Consider the following 19,937-nt stretch of genomic DNA (forward strand, 5'->3'; position numbering starts at 1 on the left):
TTCTTTTTTATTCTGGTCGTGTCATAGAATGAAAGGTTTCCCACAGGCTGAGCCAAGATTATGGCTTTGATAACACTGTAATATTCATAACTGGAAATATTAATTGATAACAGCAAATAGAGAATAAACATGTAACAATAAAACCAACACACCAACATAATGACAAATTGCACTAGAAATTATACCAAGAATTGAGCCATTTTATTCAATGAGAAAACAAGGTAAATATAAATGAAGAAGAGGAACATGGGCTTCCTACAACAAACTAGTCAAGTCCAAGGTGAAAATGGAATTGCCCAAGTGCTAGAAACTGCTCATCCCAAGTCTCTGCGTTGGCCCAGTAAATTCTGCTACTACTGGCTGAAATGTAATTGGTGTTTCAGCCCTCTAAACTGCTCAGAAAATTCCAGGAAATTAACTGGAGCCCCCTCATAAGGAACCCAGAATAACTTAGAAAAACCTCACGGACCCAACTGGTGGAAATGGTCCCGGAGTGAATTGCGCCCTTCTCCAATAATTTCTGCTGCTGGATGCTGACTAGAACATTGATTTATGCTAGAAATATTGTGAAGAAAATTCTATTGGACTCCTCTCACCAAACCCACAAAAACCCAAAAAGGGTTTGGGTTGAATCCACCGACCCTTGGTGACCCCCAACAAGTGCAAATCGCCCAATCTGGCCAAAAAAAACCCCACAGTTTGATATTACGAAATTATGCCCAAATCTACCACTGGCTAAATTCTCCTTTGAGGTATACCTCCAATCTTCAGCCCTTATCTCTCCACAATTCTTTTCCCTTATTCCCTTGCGCAGGCTAAGCCAAAAACCCCTACGCACATCCAAATGAAGAGAATTTTGTCCCAGAGATTTGTTTCTCTATCCCTGCAAAATCATTACAAAATTCCTGGCTCCAACTATGAAAATCCTCTTGCAAATAACCCAGAGTCCAACTCGTCGTATGTTGGACCACAATGAATAACTTGAATCGCCTCTACACCCAGGAAATAGGCAGAGATGGGAATATTGTTGTCAATGAATCTCTATCAAAGCCCAACAATGGACTCTTTGAATTCACAACTAGGGAGGCACTCAAAGTCCTCTGAAGATAGGGTGGAATTCTGCCTGGAATTCTTGTGCTAAACAACACTCTACCCTTGCGCTAAACAACTCCAGAGAAGATGAAGTGTTTAAGTGTAATAGTCAAGAAGATGATTAGCAAATGTGTCCATCCTCCTTTTATAATTTCTCCCCATGCTTCTAGACTCCTTTTTTTAATTATTATTTTATTGGTGGGGGCCATTTTCCACTAAGTTACTTTTGCCTCCATTTTAATAAAATAATAATTTATTGCCAATCTCCAATAAAATAATACCTGTCACCTTTCTCCAAAATAATATGTGCCCCTTTACTTAATATCATCAAAATTAAACAAAATTCCCATGCTCACAAAATTGGGGATATTACATAACCTTGCAAACTCATCTTGAATTGGAAGCTTGTGCTTATTGTTACATTGTTGGAATTGCTATTGAATTAACAATTCTTTGGGGGATACTTCTCGATGTTGTGATGTTATTGCTTGTGGATGAGGTAATTTGTTCCATTTGATGTTCTTCATGTTATGATTATTTTTTATTGAGTTTTATATTGCAATTTAGTTGACTTTGTGCATTTGCCTAAGAGCATTATTCTGTAGGGAGGGAAGACTAGTAATTATTTACAATCTCCTTTGAGCTTGCCATATGTTGCGCATTGTTGCAATTTCTTGTTCTCGATTGAACAGCAAATTCAACCTTGCCTCTATATGACAAGACACCTTTGCACTAACAATTGTATTGCAAGTATTTCTTATGTTCAAGGACAGGTTATCGAATCCCTTTGAGTTATTAGAAGTCTTTCATCAGACCATCCAACTCCAAAGATCTCAAGGAGCTCACAACCCACACAAGCAAGGAATTATCCAAGGATATCAAAGACATATTGATAAGGGTGTTTCATGAGCCCTATGCTTCTCTTTCTTATCAAAGACATATTGATAACGATGTTTCATGAGCCCTATGCTTCTCTTCCATCCCTGAAAAACAATACTATTTTTTCCATTTGGTGCAAGTATTTTTTATTCTAGCATTAAAGACTAGGTGCTGGGTTTAATCCCCAAATTTCCACTCAATCAATCAGTTCATATGAGTTGGTTTGGTAAGGGATTTATTGTATTATAAGTTGATTTCGATTAGTATCTAATCCATAATTTCTTTCCATCTCATGAACTTGATTCCTCTCGTATATTTTCAGCTTGCTTCTCTTTCAAACTAATTTATTATCTTCTTGTCATATAGGTGTTTTGAAGGCATTTCGAATTTGAGAAGGAGAGAGACAAAGCACATACTTTGGGAGTCATTCTGACATTGCAAACTTTCAAGACATATACCTCATTCTTGCTACTTCATCTCTTCTTCTAAAGCCTCATTCTTGAGGAATTGTAATGCTCTTGTACATCACTATTCATTCTAGACTTTTAGGCCTATTCTTTTGTAACATCTCTCATTGTAACTTTCAGATACAGTAGTTGTGGTTTTCAAGTGTGTCATGTCCCCATTTTTATTCTTCTTCATAGTACAACCAAGGTCGATTTCTAGGGCAAGGGATGGCCAGGTCAGTGGAGTAGGTTATGTCGTCAGGGGTTCTGATGGAGTTTTGAGGAGTTTCTATGAGGTCCGATGGCATTCGCTTGGTATATTCCATCATCTGCACAGTTTTCCTTTCGTTCTAGCACATTCCGACAACTTTCAGAAAACTAAATTATTAATGGGCTTGACTTAATTAATTACACTTAAGGTGGCATTCCGGAAAGAATACGTGGTAGAACACCTTAGTGTAATAGCTCATTGGAACTGAAACGAGAAGATCTACATGATGGGATGGTTGGATGAGAGTTTCAGTGAATTGGGGAGACATGATGGCCAATTTACCATTTTCTCACATCAAAAATAATATTTTAATTAAAATAAGAGAGGCAAAAGTGCTCCATGATTAAAATAATATTAAAATAGGAGGTTCTAGACGGATCCATCGGATCTATAAAAGAGGAGGAGGAGGCCATTGGAGGACATCTTGGTTTTGATATTGTTTCTTCTATGAGAAATTGAGAACCTAGTTCTCTACTCCATTGGTAGCCCCAGGAAGAAAACCCTCGGGTGATATAGAGAGATTGGGCGAGCACCCGTCTCCCCTTCGTGGATTCATTCAGAATCCATAGCTGTAGTGATTTTTTTTCTGTTTCAGTTTGGAGACTGGAGGGTTATTCCCAGCTATTGTATTGGCATCTATCTATATATAATAACACTGGATTTGGTTGTTGCATTTCTCATTGTTCCTCGTGTTGTGATTTTTAATGAGATTTTATGCAATTTATAGATTTATGGTTTGGCTTTTACATGGCAATCTTCTCGTAGATGCATGATAGTTTTATATGAAGTGCTTGTTCCAAAAATCTCCGATTTGGTACATTTCAGTGGTATCAGAGCCATGATTTTGGCTCAACCGTGGGTTATCTTGAAAGGCCAAGCTCAAGGGTTTATCTTGAACGTGCCAAATTCTATTTGCCGGAGAAATTTGCCTTGGGTGTTAACAGTTCTACAAAATCTATGTTGAAAAATATTAGACAAATTTTTTGTGGATTTGTCGACTACTTAATAATCATCCGACAAATTTGAGAGTCAAATTGTAAAAAGGTCGTGAGCGATTTGAGATTCTCAAGATTATCAAAGAAAAGTCATCCATTAAAATTTTGAAGGGGCTAAAGGGGTTTTAGGAGGCAACTGTCAAAATTACTCGACAAAGTATTGGCCCATGTACAAAATGTCTCCCCGAAATCAATGTGAAAGGCCGAATTGAAGGGTTGACGCTGAATTTCCATTGTTGAGGACAAATCAATTATCTGAGCCAAGCTCACGCGTAAAAGGCCCTGTCCGTTGGGAAGTCGAGCTCATTGTTGAAACTGCATTCCTCCATAACTTAAGAATGCCATCTTATTTTCCCAGCGGCACAAATATAACAGTCCAAGAGGGATCGTATTCATAGATTAGTAGAACAATGGAAAAAGACCACCGAAATTCTCTGTAGCGGAAGCCAAGGGAATAATGTTGTAACATTGATGCAGCCTCTTCGGGTGGACGAATCGATTTGCATGCGGTGACGGCAAAATCGGAATTGGTGAATGACGTCGGCGGCAAAGGAATCAAATTTCTCTGCGATGAAAAGTGCACATCTGCGGGCCCGTGAAATAACAGCGTCGACAAGTGCAATCATTGATCGTTGCGGCTACCTGGAGACGCCACTGTTGTCATCAACACGACTATTAAGCCAAGCGAAAAATTATTTGGAGAGGGGAGTTGTGTTTCTCTTTTAGTGGGACGAAGGCTTTCCAATCCATTCTGCCACGAATTCTTTAAGAATCTTCAGCGAGAGAACGAGTCATATAGAGGTTGGATTCCTATGCATTGGAAGTGGATTTATTAATCCAAACCATGGAGTATTGCGAATGATTTATAAGGTCAAAAACTGTTGTTCAATATCCATAGTTTATGAGGTTGAATATTTGCAAATCTGGAGGAGCCGAATATTTGAAATTAGTTCCAGATTTAATATCCTGAGGGCCACAATTTATTGGAGCGGATTGTTCATCTCTAAGGAGGATCGAAACTTCCATTCCCATCTCTGTCTATTGGGATAGGAAAGAATCTCTGGTATCCCCACCTCATAATCATTTCCAACACTAGTTTCTTAGGGAGACCGGGTATTTTATTGGGTTGTAGCTCATTGTCTAAATCTCATAAGTGGCCATCCAAAAGGTGTATTTCCTTTAAAGAATAAAAGGTACTAGTATGCAATTTTGTGGTGTAGTCCCTCAGTAGCAGGCTTAGAAAACACCATTATTTGTCTCTTTCTCAACGGATTTATAGAAAAGGCTGAGCTCTCTTGAGTAATTGTGATATTCATTTTCAAATGTAAGGTTCTCCCAGGGTCAAAAATTACCTTTTGAATAAGTCGAGTTCTTGAAAGAAAAGGTTGAGTTCCATGAATAAAGTGAATCAAATACCTTTTAATCTCACAGACGGAGTTCGTATTCCTTCTTCCTAGCCACAGACTACTCAATCCAGGAACGATTTGATAGTAAAAAAGGGTTTGAATCTCTTCCAATACCTTGTGGGACGAGATTAGCAATCAATGGACCGAGTTCATTTTCTTTTGTTAGCTGAGTGGAATAGTTATCAGTGTTGGAGTTAACGAAAGACTCATAAATTCACGGATTGCCTCTTTGTTGAACGTGAAGGTTGAGCTTTCTACTGTGATGGTACGAGCCATACCTTACCGCTGAGCATGTAAAGTATCCATGACTTTCGCAAAAGTTGAAGACAGAGGAATGAATGGTTTGAATTCCTATAGGCATTCCTCCCGGGACTGAAAATTTAATTGAAAATTCATTACTGTAGCTCCAACAATTTGTTACAGAACCTTCATTGAATTCTTGGCCGCAACACTTTGTACTTTGAGGGTCAAATCACTTCACCAATATTTAATGGGAGGTTGAAATCATTATTGAAGGAAGCAAATCACCGGATAGAATTGGAATATCACATTGTATCTTCTCAAACCCAAAGGACTCATCTCAGGCCTGTCATTTCCCGAAGTTGATCTCTAGAGAAATGTTTGCTAGTTCGAAGTTCTTGGACTAGCGAAGAAATATATCATACCCTGAAATTCAATTTTGCAGTCAGTATTATAGCAGATTCATTATTTGAAGACATAGTTGTCGTTAAAGGGCTTTACTGATTTGAAGTGTTGCAATGTGTTCTCACTTCCTTCATCAACTGGAGCGATTTCCAGGAGTTATTTTCCATTTAATTTTGCATACCAAGTGTTTGTAGAAAAATGTTGATACTCTAGGAAACATTTGCTTTATGTTACTTGGTGTATTATAGTTAGTTGTGTGAAGCTTAGCACGGAACATTACAATATATTGTTCTGAGACAAAGTATGTTATATTGCTGCCATTTGCATGCTTGATCCTACATGTTGTTGAGACACTTTTTGTGAATGCTACTATCAAAGCTTTGTAATAATTGAGTGAACAAGCCAAAACATGGATCAAACATTTATAACCTCCCTTAATAAACCAGAAACAACAAACAACAGACCCTTCTCAAAGGGGGTCTATGCCATTCTTCGGAGAGGGCAGCCAAAGGATGTGCAGAAGGGGCAGGAAATGGGGCACAAAATATTTGCACTTGGGCAGATTTGAAGCACATGAAGGTCCCATGGAAGATTCTCTTCAAACTTGATGAACTACATGCCCTCCTTTCCAACGTGAGCCAGCTAGAAGGGAAGAAATTAATTTGGGCACTAAGACTAGTTATGCTTGCTCTCATACAACCCAAGTTCTTGGAGGAACCATGTGAAGGGGTTAGGCTTCCAATCACATCATGAGACTGACTGCACCTATACCTCCTTTCAATGATGAAGTTATGAGGAGAGTTTTCCAGATGATAGTAGAGACTTTTTAGGACTTGGACAACAATGCAAGTCCTACATTTGGGAAGAAGCTTCAGGCTCTGAAAATTATGGCCATGACTAGGACATATGAAATCATGCTAGATCTAGAGTGTGATGGTTTGATCCTGAAGATGTTCCAATGCTTCTTCAGCATTAGGAAACATCATCCTGACGTAGTCAAAGCACACATGTAGTCCATCATGTCATCATGTATGAGAGGTCGTGATGCCATTTTCCAGGAGTTACAGTGTCAGTTGTTGTCTGTTTGGAGGAGAGAACAGTTGGTCTCACCCGCTGCTTCTGAACTAGCCGAGAGGTTGGTTGAGTAGAACATTGGATTGTTCAGGAGACAGTTGACTAGGGAGGAGTTGCTCAGGTTTGGCGGATCATGCAGTAGGAATGAGCTGAGGAGGAAGGGACTTTGCTTCATCTGCAAAGGACCTTGGGGACCTAACCACTCATATTTGGGTGACACTGAGGAGGTGACAGAGGTAGAGCAGGAGAAGATTCCTTCCTATTTTCAGGGTGAGGATTCTTCCTTGGACGAGTCCCTGGATTCATACGATGATACCTCTGAGGAGCACGAGCAGTCATGTAGAGTTGATGACAGTAGCCTAGATATGCATCCATGTGTGGTAGAGGAGAATGATGAGCAACTGATTGTTCCCATGAGGGGAGAAGAGCTGAGCAACTAACGATTTGGCGTAGGGAGCACATAGAGGACCATGAGACAGATGATACACACAATGTGCGAGATGGGTCGGTTTTGGAAAGTCAGCTAGTGGCTCATGTTGAGCCCATGATGGAGGATGAGCAGATACCCTTGGGGCCAGCGATTGGAGTGGACCAGACAGATGTGGAGGCAGCCTCTAGGGAGGCAATATTTGCAAACACTTGTCCTCAGGAGATGTTGGAGATTGACAGCGTAGTCTTGCAGGAGGTTAGTAGATGGCAGGAGTTGTTGGAGGTGGCAGTGCATCAATCTTTGGGTCTACCCATTGATGAGGTGCAAACAAATGTAGTGGTAGCTAGCAAAGTTGCAACATATTCAGGCAGCAGCCCTCTCCAGGAGTTCATATACAGGGCTTGCAACACAGTTTGCCCACTTTTTCCCATTAAAGGCTGAGAGGCAAGATTTCTTGGACATGTTTTGATTGTCCAGGTAGAGCATCAGGAGTTGAGCATGGACCAGTATCAGCATAGCAAATGTATTCCTTGCACAGGAATCCATGCATTCGATTGGAAGGAGATCATGAGCTGGTATCCTATTGGTGGAGTGTCATTTTTAGTCAGGAGCATTGTATTGCAGGAGCCCTTAAAGGTGATGGATATTACAAGCTTCAGTTGGCAACAGACTGTAGGTTGGCCACTCATCGGTATTTCAGCACAGCATCGACATGATGAGATTGACCTTGGTTTATGCCAAGAGTTGGATTGGAGAGTGGTGATGAGTTGGTACGTAGTTGGTGGGGTAGCATTCACAGCCGGAGCTATAGCACAGCAGGAGCCATGGAGCATTGATGCTCCTTCTTAGTGACATTGGGATCCAGGTGGATCTACTAGTAGCAGGTTGAGTCAGAGATGGACATGGGATCCAGGTACTAGAGGATCCAGTCATGTTTTGATAGCTTGGAGACGTAACATGGACCAGTGGTTCGTATGGGATCCAAGAATTGGGTCTCAGTTGCTTTGGGCCACCAGATTGGTCCATAGATTTAGATTTCTTGAGGGCAAGCAATCTTGGGGTGGGAGGACTATCATGTCCCCATTTTTATTCTTCTTCATAGTACAACTAAGGTGGATTTCCAAGGCAGGGGATGGCCAGGTCAATGGAGCAGGTTATGTCATCAAGGGTTCTGATGGAGTTTTGAAGAGTTTCTATGAGGTCTGATGGCATTCGCTTGGTATATTCCATTATCTGCACAATTTACCTCTCGTTCCGATGCATTCCGACAACTTTCAAAAAATTGAGTTATTAATGGGCTTGACTCGATTAATTACACTTAAGGTGGCATCCTGGGAAGAATACGGGCAGAACACCTTAGTGTAATAGCTCATTGGAACCGGAACAAGAAGATCTAAATGATGGGATGGTTAGATGAGAGTTTCAGTGACCTGGGGAGACATGATGGCCAATTTACCATTTTCCCGCATTAAAAAAATAATAATAATAATTAAAATATAAGAGGGAAAAGTGCTCCATGATTAAAATAATAGCAAAATAGGAGGTTCTAGAGGGATCCATTAGATCTATAAAAGAGGAGGAGGAGGCTATTGGAGGACATCTTGGTTTTGATATTGTTTCTTGTATGAGAGGTTGAGAACTCGGTTCTGTACTCCATTGGTAGCCCCAGGACGAAAACCCTTGGGTGATATAGAGAGATTGGGTGAACACCCATCTCCTCTTGGTGGATTCATTCAAAATCCACAGGTGTAGTGATTGTTTTTCTGTTTCAGTTTGGAGACCGGAGGGTCATTCTGAGCTATTGTATTGGCATCTATCTATATATAATAAAGCTGGATTTTGGTTGCTACATTTCTCATTGTTCCTCGTGCTGTGATTTTTAATGAGATTTTATGCAACTTATAGATTTATGGTTTGGGTTTTACATGGAAATCTTCTAGTAAATGCATGATAGTTTTATATGAAGTGCTTGTTCTAAAAATCTTTGATTTGGGACATTAGAAAGTGCATATTGTTAGCTCTTCCCAAATCCCTCATCTCTATAAAAGGGCCTTCACACTATGTTAAATAATAAAGATTTCTTTGCTTTGGGAGCTTGGGAATCATCCCCTTGGCATCCCACTCCTCTCCTTTGACTCTTTTGAGAGAAGGTCCATTTTTGCATGGTGTTTGATTTGAGCTTTATTTCCTTTCTTTGAAGTTAGATCTAATTTGTTAATTTCTCACGTTCTCATTTTCATGCTTACTTATTTCATATGCCCATTTGAATTCATGCTAAGTTCTCTATTTCCATTTCACTTAGCTACCTCTATTTGCTAATTGGTTATATTTCCATGCTAATGTTCTCTTAGAATTTAGTTTAGTTCATTTTCACTCAAGTATCATCTATTTGTTATTTTAGTTCCATGCAATTTTTAATTTCGAGTTGATTTAGTTTGATGCAATTTGATTTACTAGTTTTGAGCTAATTGTCCATCTTTGCTTCATTACATTTAGCATTTAGTTCTCACTTAATCTTTCACTTGTGTATGCTTTCACATTTTGATTTATTTAAAGGCAAGTGAATCTAATTGGTTAGTTTGATTTCTCTTAATCTAATTTCCTCTTACTTGATTTAGGTTTGCTTATTCAATTAACTTAGCTCATTTGTTCATTGCAATTTGTTACTTTACTTTGGATACCATTCACAAATTTGCAATTTGTCATTTTCTCTCTCTACAATTAACCTCCAACGTAAGTTGGTTGTATAGAGACTAGGACCCCTTCCTCAATTTTCTTTTTCTCAAGTCTGTGAGAAGGTAAACAAGTGACCATGCAGTTAGGGTATGGTTGAGTCTTTTGTCAGATTGATGGCACGTGGATAGACTTGAGGGACTAGGTCAATCTTTGGTAATGAAGCTAAGCTTCTCCACTTGAGGCCCCTTGCTACCATCTCTATCGTAATAAGGGCAAAAGTTTAGAGAGGAAGTTTTCACCTTAGAGTAGGTTAGAGTAGGACTAATAAAATAAACCAAGAGCAACTTTACATCACTTCACTTGCAATACATTCATGTTCATGCTATCTTGAAGGTCAAGTTTCACTTGCAAGTACCATTTACTTTTCAAGTAGCATTTCATATTTGTGTGCTTTCCTTTGCAAGTATTTACATTTCTTGTACTGGGATATCTTCTCATCGGAAGTTCAATTTGCTTATCTTGAAATACTTGGATCTTGCTTACCTATCTTGGGATATCTTTCGTTGGTGCAACTTCCTTCAAGTTATCTCATGTGAATAATCTCTACTTTCCAAGTGCAATTATATCTTACTTGCTATCTTTACATTTCAAGTACAAGTGTATCTTTACTTTCTTTTACTTTACAAGTAATCTTTTCCTTCCTTGAGCATTTTATCATCTTGCAAGTTTATTTATTTGGCACTAGTCTTATTATTTCTTGCAAAGGTTTTATCTTACTGATATCATTTCTTATCTATTTTTCTTTACATGCTCATGGTCATATCATTTACTTGTTGAAGTACTTGCATGTTTAATTTGATGGTTGATGTGTCTCTTGACTAACTAATCTTTTCATCTCCTATAACTTGTTTATTGTTACTAACCAAGCCTTGGATATTCTTTAGGGTCTACCTCCTTGGCTCCATCTAGGAGAGAGCCTAGACGAAGGAGTTGGCAATTGGGTGACAACCCCAACTCTTAGCTTGCCCCCAAGGGCACACAAAGTGGAGTTAGGGATTTTCTCCATGCTAACCTTAGGTGTGGAATCAAGTGGCAACATACCCCATCTCCAAAAGCTTGTCATTCGAGTGCTCAACCAAACATGTAGTTCCTCCGCATGTGAGCGCAACTAGAGTATTACCAAAAAGTGCAATAGGTTAAAAAAAATTGAATTAAATTTTTGAATTCATTGTAAATTATTATTTTTAATATTTAAATTTTATAATTACTAATATATAAATTTATGACCCCAATACAAGTTGGAGTCCCAACGCCTTAATGACATGGTCTACGTCAGTGTTACTTGGGAGCGGGAGCGAAAACAGGTGAGGGAGCGACATTTTCAGAAGCTCCCGGTTTGGGAGCGAATCCCGGGGCGTTTTTTATATAATATATATATTTTTTATATTTTTATATTTTGATACATATATGTCAACAAAAACATGTAGAATGATGAATTAGATATAAAAAACATAAAAAAACACAGATTGAACCATATAACAACAATCATCTAGAAGTTATAATCTTCATCAACCATGTCCACAAGTTAGTAACATACAACATATTGGGTCTCATGAATCATGATTCATCAATCTTAAAGTTTCAACTTCAAGCTTTCAAAATTGAAAATTCAATATATAACATTTATCATCATTGATCACCAAAGTTGTACTTGTAAGCTAAGTTTAACCATTACAACAAATAATATCTAACATGAAATGAAATGTTATAAAATGAAATGAAATGAAACAACTTTCACAAAGCATCATATTCATAATTCATTACCAATGAGTTATAATTGCCAACTTCAAACTTCAAACTTAAATTGTCATATATTGTTTACAAAAATATCATAATAAATATGAAAGAGTCAACAGTTATAAAAACTACTAGAAACTAGAAAAGACAAGTAAATCTATCATCTACATCTTCGTCTTGCCACCACGAATAATGTCTAATTTCTGAGCAGGTCATGGTGGTCTTCTAGGAGTCTCCTCCCGCACATACCCACGACCAGAACCAAAAGGCATATGCCCTCCACATGAGGATGTACATGGAGGCAGCGATAGCAAAGGAACAAGACTTGGAACTCGAGCACTGCTACTAGATGGTGGGGGTGGCATGGTTGTTGCTTTATCTTCCTCTCTCATAAGTTCTGCTTCCAGTTCTTCAAGATGTATAGTGCCATCCTCCAAATTATCATCCTCTGGGTGGTTGTCCCAAATTTTATATGTTGGATCCTCCTAAGCCCGATCATAGTAATGACTCAACAAACTCAAGTTGTAGTGCACATAAACCAAGCTTTCTGCCCGGTTTTCATTGAGTCTGTTTCTTCTCACATTATGTATGAAGTTGTAGGTGCTCTAACACCTCTCTGCAGAAGAAGTATTTACTATTTACAACCTGTGAGAGAACCTTTTTTGCCAATTTTGGCAAAAGTCCCTGGCCGCCATATGCTTCCAACCATGTGAGAGCATCAAATCTGTCTCTATCTTCCATTACATGGAAGGAACCAAACAAACTAGTGCAACTGAAGTATCTGCTTAACTCAAGACACAGATTAACACATTCCTCCCTGTAAGGTATCAACTTGTCTAATGCTTGCAGATATCCTGCAGATACCTCTTCATCTATATGGGGTTTAACCCTACCCCCACCCTCTGGTGCAGGTTGGCCCAACCAAGATGCAGAGTAGTATTTTGGAGTAAGGATATACACCAAGGCATGTAGTGGAACATTAAGTTTATCCCACCGTGTACACACACAATTGTGAATCAGTGTATACAAGTTGGGATAATTTTTCTGAACAATATCTTTTATTTGCCCCAACATGGTATCCATCTACTCATACACCTCCCCAATCACTGGTTTATCTGTATCTGCAAACTGAATCATGTGATAAATGGGCTTGGTGAATTCCAATACTTGCCTCACACGTGCCCAAAACTGACCATCAAGAGCAGTCTCCTCTAGTTGTTCAAAACATTACCTATCAGCTGCATTTGTAGCCCTTTCCTTTAATACCTATTAGTGTGGACTTGATACCATGCTAGCCAATGACTCTCTTACCTTCAAAAGGCGCCTGAAGGTGAGGTAATAGCTACCAAATCTAGTCTTCGCAATCTTCAACAACTCCAATCTTGAGTGACTGCGGAAAAGGCCATGGGTATTGCTATGATTTGTAATAAATTTTATCATTTCTTTGCCTCTCTTGTACAAATCACCAATCCATTTGTATTGTTGGTTTTTGTTCTTAATAATATCATGCATCAAAATGTTCATTGTGTGAACCAAACAGCCAGACCAAAATATGTTGGGGTATTTATCCTCAATAATTGCTCTCGCTGCCTTACAATTAGGAGCATTATCAGTGATGACTTGGATGACATTGTATGGCCCAATACGGTCAATTGTTTCAAGTAATGGTTCTACAATGTTGATCCCGGTCTTGAACTTGTCTGAGTAATCATATGCTGAAAGAAAGGTGGCACCACTAACAGACACAACAAGAACACTTATCAATGGCTTGCCTTTTACATTTGTCCATCCATCAGATACAATGGACACCCCATTCTCTATCCAGGAATTTGTCATTCTACTCAAAGAATGTGATCTTTTTGCTTTTTCATGATCAAGTCCAACAGTTCCAGCCTTGTCATACCCAGGGCTCTTGTATCCTTTAGGGGCATCATTTATGGCGGAAACCATTTCATGTTGCCAATAAGGTGAGTGAAGAACATTGAATGGTATTCCACATGCATATAGAAACCTGTAAACTTTTGAATCCACATCATTCCTACACCCTTCATCAAGGAAATTTGATATGGTTCTGCGCCTTAAAGAGATGTTTGGTGACCATGTGCCTCCATATCCACTGCCATGGGAGGATGTTGAAGGAGTTCTTTGTGCATGTGATTGTGAGCTTGGTTCAAAGAAACCCTTTGATTTTTTAGATTTGTATTGGGCTTCCTCCTCTTCCCTTATGTATTTGGCTCTATCTGCTGCTGACACACTTGTACAAGTTTTGATTCTTATTTGTTTATCTCCATCCCATGGCCTTTTCCCGCAAAGGTGCTTTCTGGCACGGGTGTATGAACCTGTGTAATTATTGTTGCAATGGGGGCAGTGAAATTTAGTGGTTCCACCCCCTTTCCCTGCTTCAGGCCTATTAACATATTTCCACAATGGGGTTTGGTCTTGTTTAATTTTTTGAGCTGACTCATGTTCACTCTCCTCTTGCTCCTCCTCACCAAGGTACTCCTCTCCAGTGTTTTCATCAAATCCACTATAACCCACTTCTTCATCCCCTTCTTCATTTTCAACCTCCTTTTTCTACTCTCCAACACCATAATAACCAAAAAAGGAACCAAGAAGAAGAAAATGCCAAGCAATATAACCATGATGTTTGAAATTTGAAGTTTTGAATCTGCAAAAAAATGGAATGGGAATGGGAATGGGAAATAGAGAAAAAAATTATTTATTTATTTAGGAATGAACATAAAAAAAAAAATGCTAGAATAGAGTGTAGATCCTACCTCTTTGGCCTCCAATCTCCCCTTGCAAGCTCTTGCAAGCTCTTCAATCTCCCCTTGGATGCCTCTCCTTTCTCCAAATTCTCTCTTGCTCTCTCTCACTCTCTCACTCTTAGAAATTTAGAATGAAATGAATAATGAGAGGGAGAGGGTTTATTTATTCCCCCTCTCCCCTCGCCTCCCCTCCCTCCCTTTTTTTCCCTCCCCTCCCCTTCCTTCTCTCCACGCCACCGTCACCTCTCCCTCCTGCACGGGCATCGCTCTCCACTGGATGGGAATGATTTTTCCAACCCAGAAGCGGTCGGGAGCGATCACTCCCCGACCGCTCCCAAGTTGGAAAAATCGCTCCCTGAGCGACAAGAGCGACGCTCCCTAAGTCAACTTGAAAAAAATAGGGAGCGAATTTTTTGGTTAGGGAGCGCGCTCTCGACCCGCTCCCGCCCAGAGCGTGGATTGGGAGCGGGATCGGGGGGGGACACTCCCCTGCAACCTTGGTCTACATCTACTACAATCTCCGATTGTGGGTGAGGCAACTTCAGAAAACCCATGACATGGAATCCACCTCATTGGACCATATTGACACCACTTTTGCATGGAGGGTTGCGACTGAGAGGCCTATCATGGAATCGATTCCTAATTGGTTAGAGGTGGAGCCAGAGGCACAAGAGGAGGTTGCAATCGCAGGGGAGAGAGAGGAGGAGGAGGAGGAGGTGACACCATCTAGCATGGGAAGCAACAGAGGACAAATGCGACTTATTTTTGTTTTTAGAGAACATTAGAGTCCATTTCTAGCCTAGGGGCAAGGCCTTCTTCCTCTAGAGGAAAACCCCTTCCCTATTCTCGTAAGAAGGGCAGACGAACTCAGTGACTCATTAGTTTATGACATGTAGATGACTCATGATGATGAGATAGATTTATTATAGTTTTTGTTTATATTTTGACTCTTGAGATTGAGTCAGGACTTGATTCACTATTGATATGTGATGTAGCAATCACTGTTGATAATATCGGCGATATATCGGCGATATTCGGAAATATCGCGATATTTTCGGCAAAACGATATATCGCCGAGAAAATATCGCGATATTTTCTGTTTTGAAAATATCGGCAAATATCGGCAAATATCGGAAAATATCGGAAAATATCGGCAAAATATCGCGATATTTTGAAAATATCGGCAAAATATCGGCTATATTTAAAAATTTGAAAAAATTATTTTTTATGCTTGCCGATATTTGCCGATATTTTGCCGATATTGCCGATAAGATATTTTCTGGACCCTCGCCGATATTTTCCCGATACCGATATTATCAACACTGGTAGCAATAGACTTCTTATACATCTTATATATAACATTTCTTTTCATATTTATGTTGCAATGCATTTATCTGATGTTGTGGATACTTTAGATGCTAAATTCTTTTTCAAAAAATAATTATTTTTGTACTTTTTAATTTTGCTGAGTTTTTGCCGATTTTTTCAATTTTCTCCCAACTTTTACGGCTTTTTCAATTTCGGACCCTTGCCGATTTATTCCCAAGTTCAATTTTTCCAACATTGGTATTCATCAGAGGTTAGGCAGTCTTTTTCTAGCACATGATGGTGATCTGCATGGTTTGGATAGTGCTCCACGTCCCATTTCTCACCCTTTTTTAGTATTGTTGATCTCTGGCAGTTTGGTCATATTTTTTATTCATTTTGCAGGCATATCACATGTGATGTAACAATAGACTTCTTATACATCTTATATATAAGCTTTATTTTCATATTTATGTGGAAATGCATTTATTTGATGTTGTGGATACTTTAGATGCTAAATTCTTTTTTAAAAAATGAATATTTTTGTACTTTCTTTAATTTTGCTGAGTTTTTGCCGATTTTTTCAATGTTCTCCCAACTTTTATAGCTTTTTCAATTTCGGACCCTTGTCGATTTATTACCAAGTTCAATTTTTCCAACATTGGTATTCATTAGAGGTTATGCAGCTGTTTTCTAGCACATGATGGTGATCTGCATGGTTTGGATAGTGCTCCATGTCCCATTTCTCACCCCTTTTCAGTATTGTTGATCTCTGGCAGTTTGTTCATATTTTTTATTCATTTTGTAGGCATATCACATGTGATGTAGCAATAGACTTCTTATACATCTTATACATAAGCTTTCTTTTCATATTTATGTGGCAATGCATTTATCTGATGTTGTGGATACTTTAGATGCTAAATTCTCTTTAACAAATTCAATATGTTTGTACTTTTTTCATTTTGCTGAGTTTTTGCCGATTTTTTCAATTTTCTACCAACTTTTACGACTTTTTCAATTTCAGACCCTTGTCAATTTATTTCCAAGTTCGATTTTTCCAACATTGGTATTCAATAGAGGTTAGGCAGCCGTTTTCTAGCACATGATGGTGATCTGCATGGTTTGGATAGTGCTCCATGTCCCATTTCTCACCCCTTTTTAGTCTTTTTTATCTCGGGCAATTTGGTCATATTTTTTATTCATTTTGCAGGCATATCACATGTGTTTGCTTACTCTGGGATGAAGAAAATAAGTATAGTAGAGAAATGGTGTTTAATTGACTGATTTTCTAAGTCATAACCAAGATTTTCAGGTCAATTATTTTAAAAAAGAGATTACTATTATTTTACCTTGGGTTCCCTTGCAATCTATGCCCAAAGTGCAGTAAGAAGATAACATTAAGTTGCTGACTATGGCGCGAAAAGGGGGCATACTACAGTGGGGTGCGCATGGGCTTGGCATCTACTAGAAGACATTCAATTACAACCATAGGGACTTCTTCAAGAGCATGAGACATTACCTTTGCTTGTAAAAATGGTCAAGGAAATAGCATGTTGATTACTGTAGATGACTTGTGATGATGAGAGATATTTATTATAATTTTAATGTAATTTTTTATCATGTATTTAATCATGAGTTTCGATAGGATAGCTATTGGTATTGATAATTGCATTTGATGTATAATTTGACATCCTCTATGTCATATATTAGCTTTCTTTTCATATTTATCTAATAATGTGATTATTATGTTATTGGTTTAAAAAAATTTTGTTCAAAAAATCAATATCTTTTTTTTTTTGTAATATTTGTTTATTTATCAGATAATCTCAATTTCATGGCCCTTGGTGATAGATTATCAACACTGATAACTGCAACAATGATCTGATATCGTAAACGTCATTTTTTCATTTTGAAAAGCATGGCCAATTTAATAAACATGAAAAAACCCATCAAGATGTCCATAAAACATGATATGAAAGTGAAATATAGACACTCACATGCCAATACCAATTGCTGAAATGAAAGTCATTGGCGAAACCGTTAACAGTAATGTCCTAGATCCACTTACTTGCATCCAAGGAACCTACAAATCAACATGGGATAACAAAATTCCAAAGCCCCATATTACTATTCCAAGGCATAAAACACTAATGAATATTAAACATGAACGATTCAATTTATTTGAAGCCTAAACTAGGCAACTCAAGATGATAGATTGTATTAAACATTTAAAGCTCTTTTAAATACCAAAAACTGAATATCAATCATTGATTTTCATTATTAGTGTCTAAACAAAATAAGATGACAATCAAATCATCAGACATGTATGACCTTTTACAAAAGATTGCACCCAAATGTGTGAAAGTACGACACACAAGGTGTTAGTTTGTGTAACTATGAAGGCTACTGACTGCCACCACAGTAGCACTTTTTCACTCTTTGGGTTGGTTTCTCTTGAACTCAAGAGGGACATTCCTAAGGTAGACCAAGTCCAAATAGTTTGATGTTAATCAATGAGGTTTGATTCCACCAAGTGACTTGTTTGAAATATCGTTCAAGTGATTCTCAAGTTGATTTGCAAGGGATGGTTCCAAACTAGGTTTCAATTTTTGTTATGATCTATGAATTTGGGTAATTTGACTTGCTTCAAATTTGAATCCTGACGATGTCTTAGTGAAATATCGTTTCATATTTATGTGTAAAATTTGAGTTAAGCATGTAAGCAATATAAATATGAATTGGCCCATGGGGCTTATAGTAGATGGTGACAAAATGTTCTATTAAAGCACTCTGTGGTGTAAAAGTCACTGGTTCGAAACTCCGTAGGCAAAAATCCAGCCATGCCAAGGGCTGGTGTGGCCCAGGTCGGGTATGATCCCCATGTGATTTTGACAGCTTAAATACCCTTGGGTCATGGCTACTCAAGCCACAGGTTAGGTGTGCTAGTCATATAGTATATTAGGACTCACATAACTTGACAAACAAACAAAAATATGAATATGAAATGAATGCTTTCCAAACCAAATTTTAGAAATACATTGCAGCAATGACAAATGATACAAAATGCAAAATTTCTTAATGCTAGAATTGAAATTGTTAAGCACATACATGGCAGACACAGGATATGAAAGATAAACATGAGAGTACATCTATTATTGACAATGATATACATTTATAGTACATGGTGTGACCCTTGAATTCATAGTCCAAGTGGTCTCTTGGGCTCCCTTTCACTGTTCAGCTTCCACACCATCCCTTGGAGGATTAGGTGTCCAACATTCCCCCCCTTAATACGAAGGGGTATGTATGAGTCCAAAAAGAGAGTTAGAATACAAAATGTGCAAAAAACATGCATGGCAGCACTAGGCTAAATGTGCTCTCTCAAATGTTGGTATAAGGGAGGTGGTTTAAGGATGACCACCAACACTGGAACACTTAGTGCAGTTCCCATAGCTCTTCCAGGTCTGGCAAGAAGCTAAGGCCTTTTGCTAGAGGAAGTGCTCCTGATGTTTTGAAGAGGGAAACCTTCAACCATGAAAGGGAGGTCTCACCCCGCATAAAAGGGAGAACCTCAACTTGAAAAGGGAGGTCTCAACCTGTGATGGTTTAAGGATTACCACCAACTCTGGAATGCTTAATGCAATTCCTGGAACTCTTCCAAAACTGGTAGAAGATGAAGTCTTCTGCTAGAGGAAGTGTCTCCAATTCTTTGAAGAGGCATCACCAACTGAAGGCATGCTCAAGGGCATCTTTGTCTCTAGCTACAACTCTGAATCTGGTATGGCAGGTTGTGGCTCAAGCTTGCTTGATGTGGCTTTGAAGCTTGTAGATGACCATCACTTCCCCCCTTGTTAGATACAAGGTGAGATGATGGAGAAAACTCAACTACAAGACTGTTCAATACTCTAGAACAAGTTTGGACATATGACTGAAATATCTTCTTGGTTGTTGATGCCCATTGCCAAGAAGTGATCCATCCAAGATGAATCTTTGTTCTTGCAAGAGGCTTGTTTTTGAAGCATCTATTTGAAGAATGACTGGTTTTATGACAGTGCTTACATGGATGAAGATCAAAACAGTGATCTTTCATATGGCCAACTCGGTCACAGTGTTGGCATTTCACAATATGTTGTTGTTGCTGTGGAAGAGGAGT

General features: G+C 38.6%; 1 protein-coding gene across 5 annotated transcripts in view; it reads right to left on the reverse strand.

The window, feature by feature from the left end:
* Positions 1 to 19,937, reverse strand: part of LOC149219613 (Sodium Bile acid symporter family) — a 524,785-nt gene that overhangs the window by 231,099 nt on the left and 273,749 nt on the right. For all 5 annotated transcript variants that reach the window (XR_016249246.1, XM_089384430.1, XM_089384427.1 and 2 more), the window contains one exon: positions 17,782 to 17,867. Coding sequence is in view for 4 of the 5 variants with exons in the window: in XM_089384430.1 (XP_089240556.1) it covers positions 17,782 to 17,867 (86 nt within the window). In the remaining variant the exon portion in view is untranslated. The remainder of the gene's footprint in view (positions 1 to 17,781; positions 17,868 to 19,937) is intronic.

This window comes from Pinus tabuliformis, chromosome Q, assembly GCF_031772625.1.
Source record: "Pinus tabuliformis cultivar Carrire ecotype Pingquan chromosome Q, CPIR1, whole genome shotgun sequence".
Taxonomy (NCBI): Eukaryota; Viridiplantae; Streptophyta; class Pinopsida; order Pinales; family Pinaceae; genus Pinus; species Pinus tabuliformis.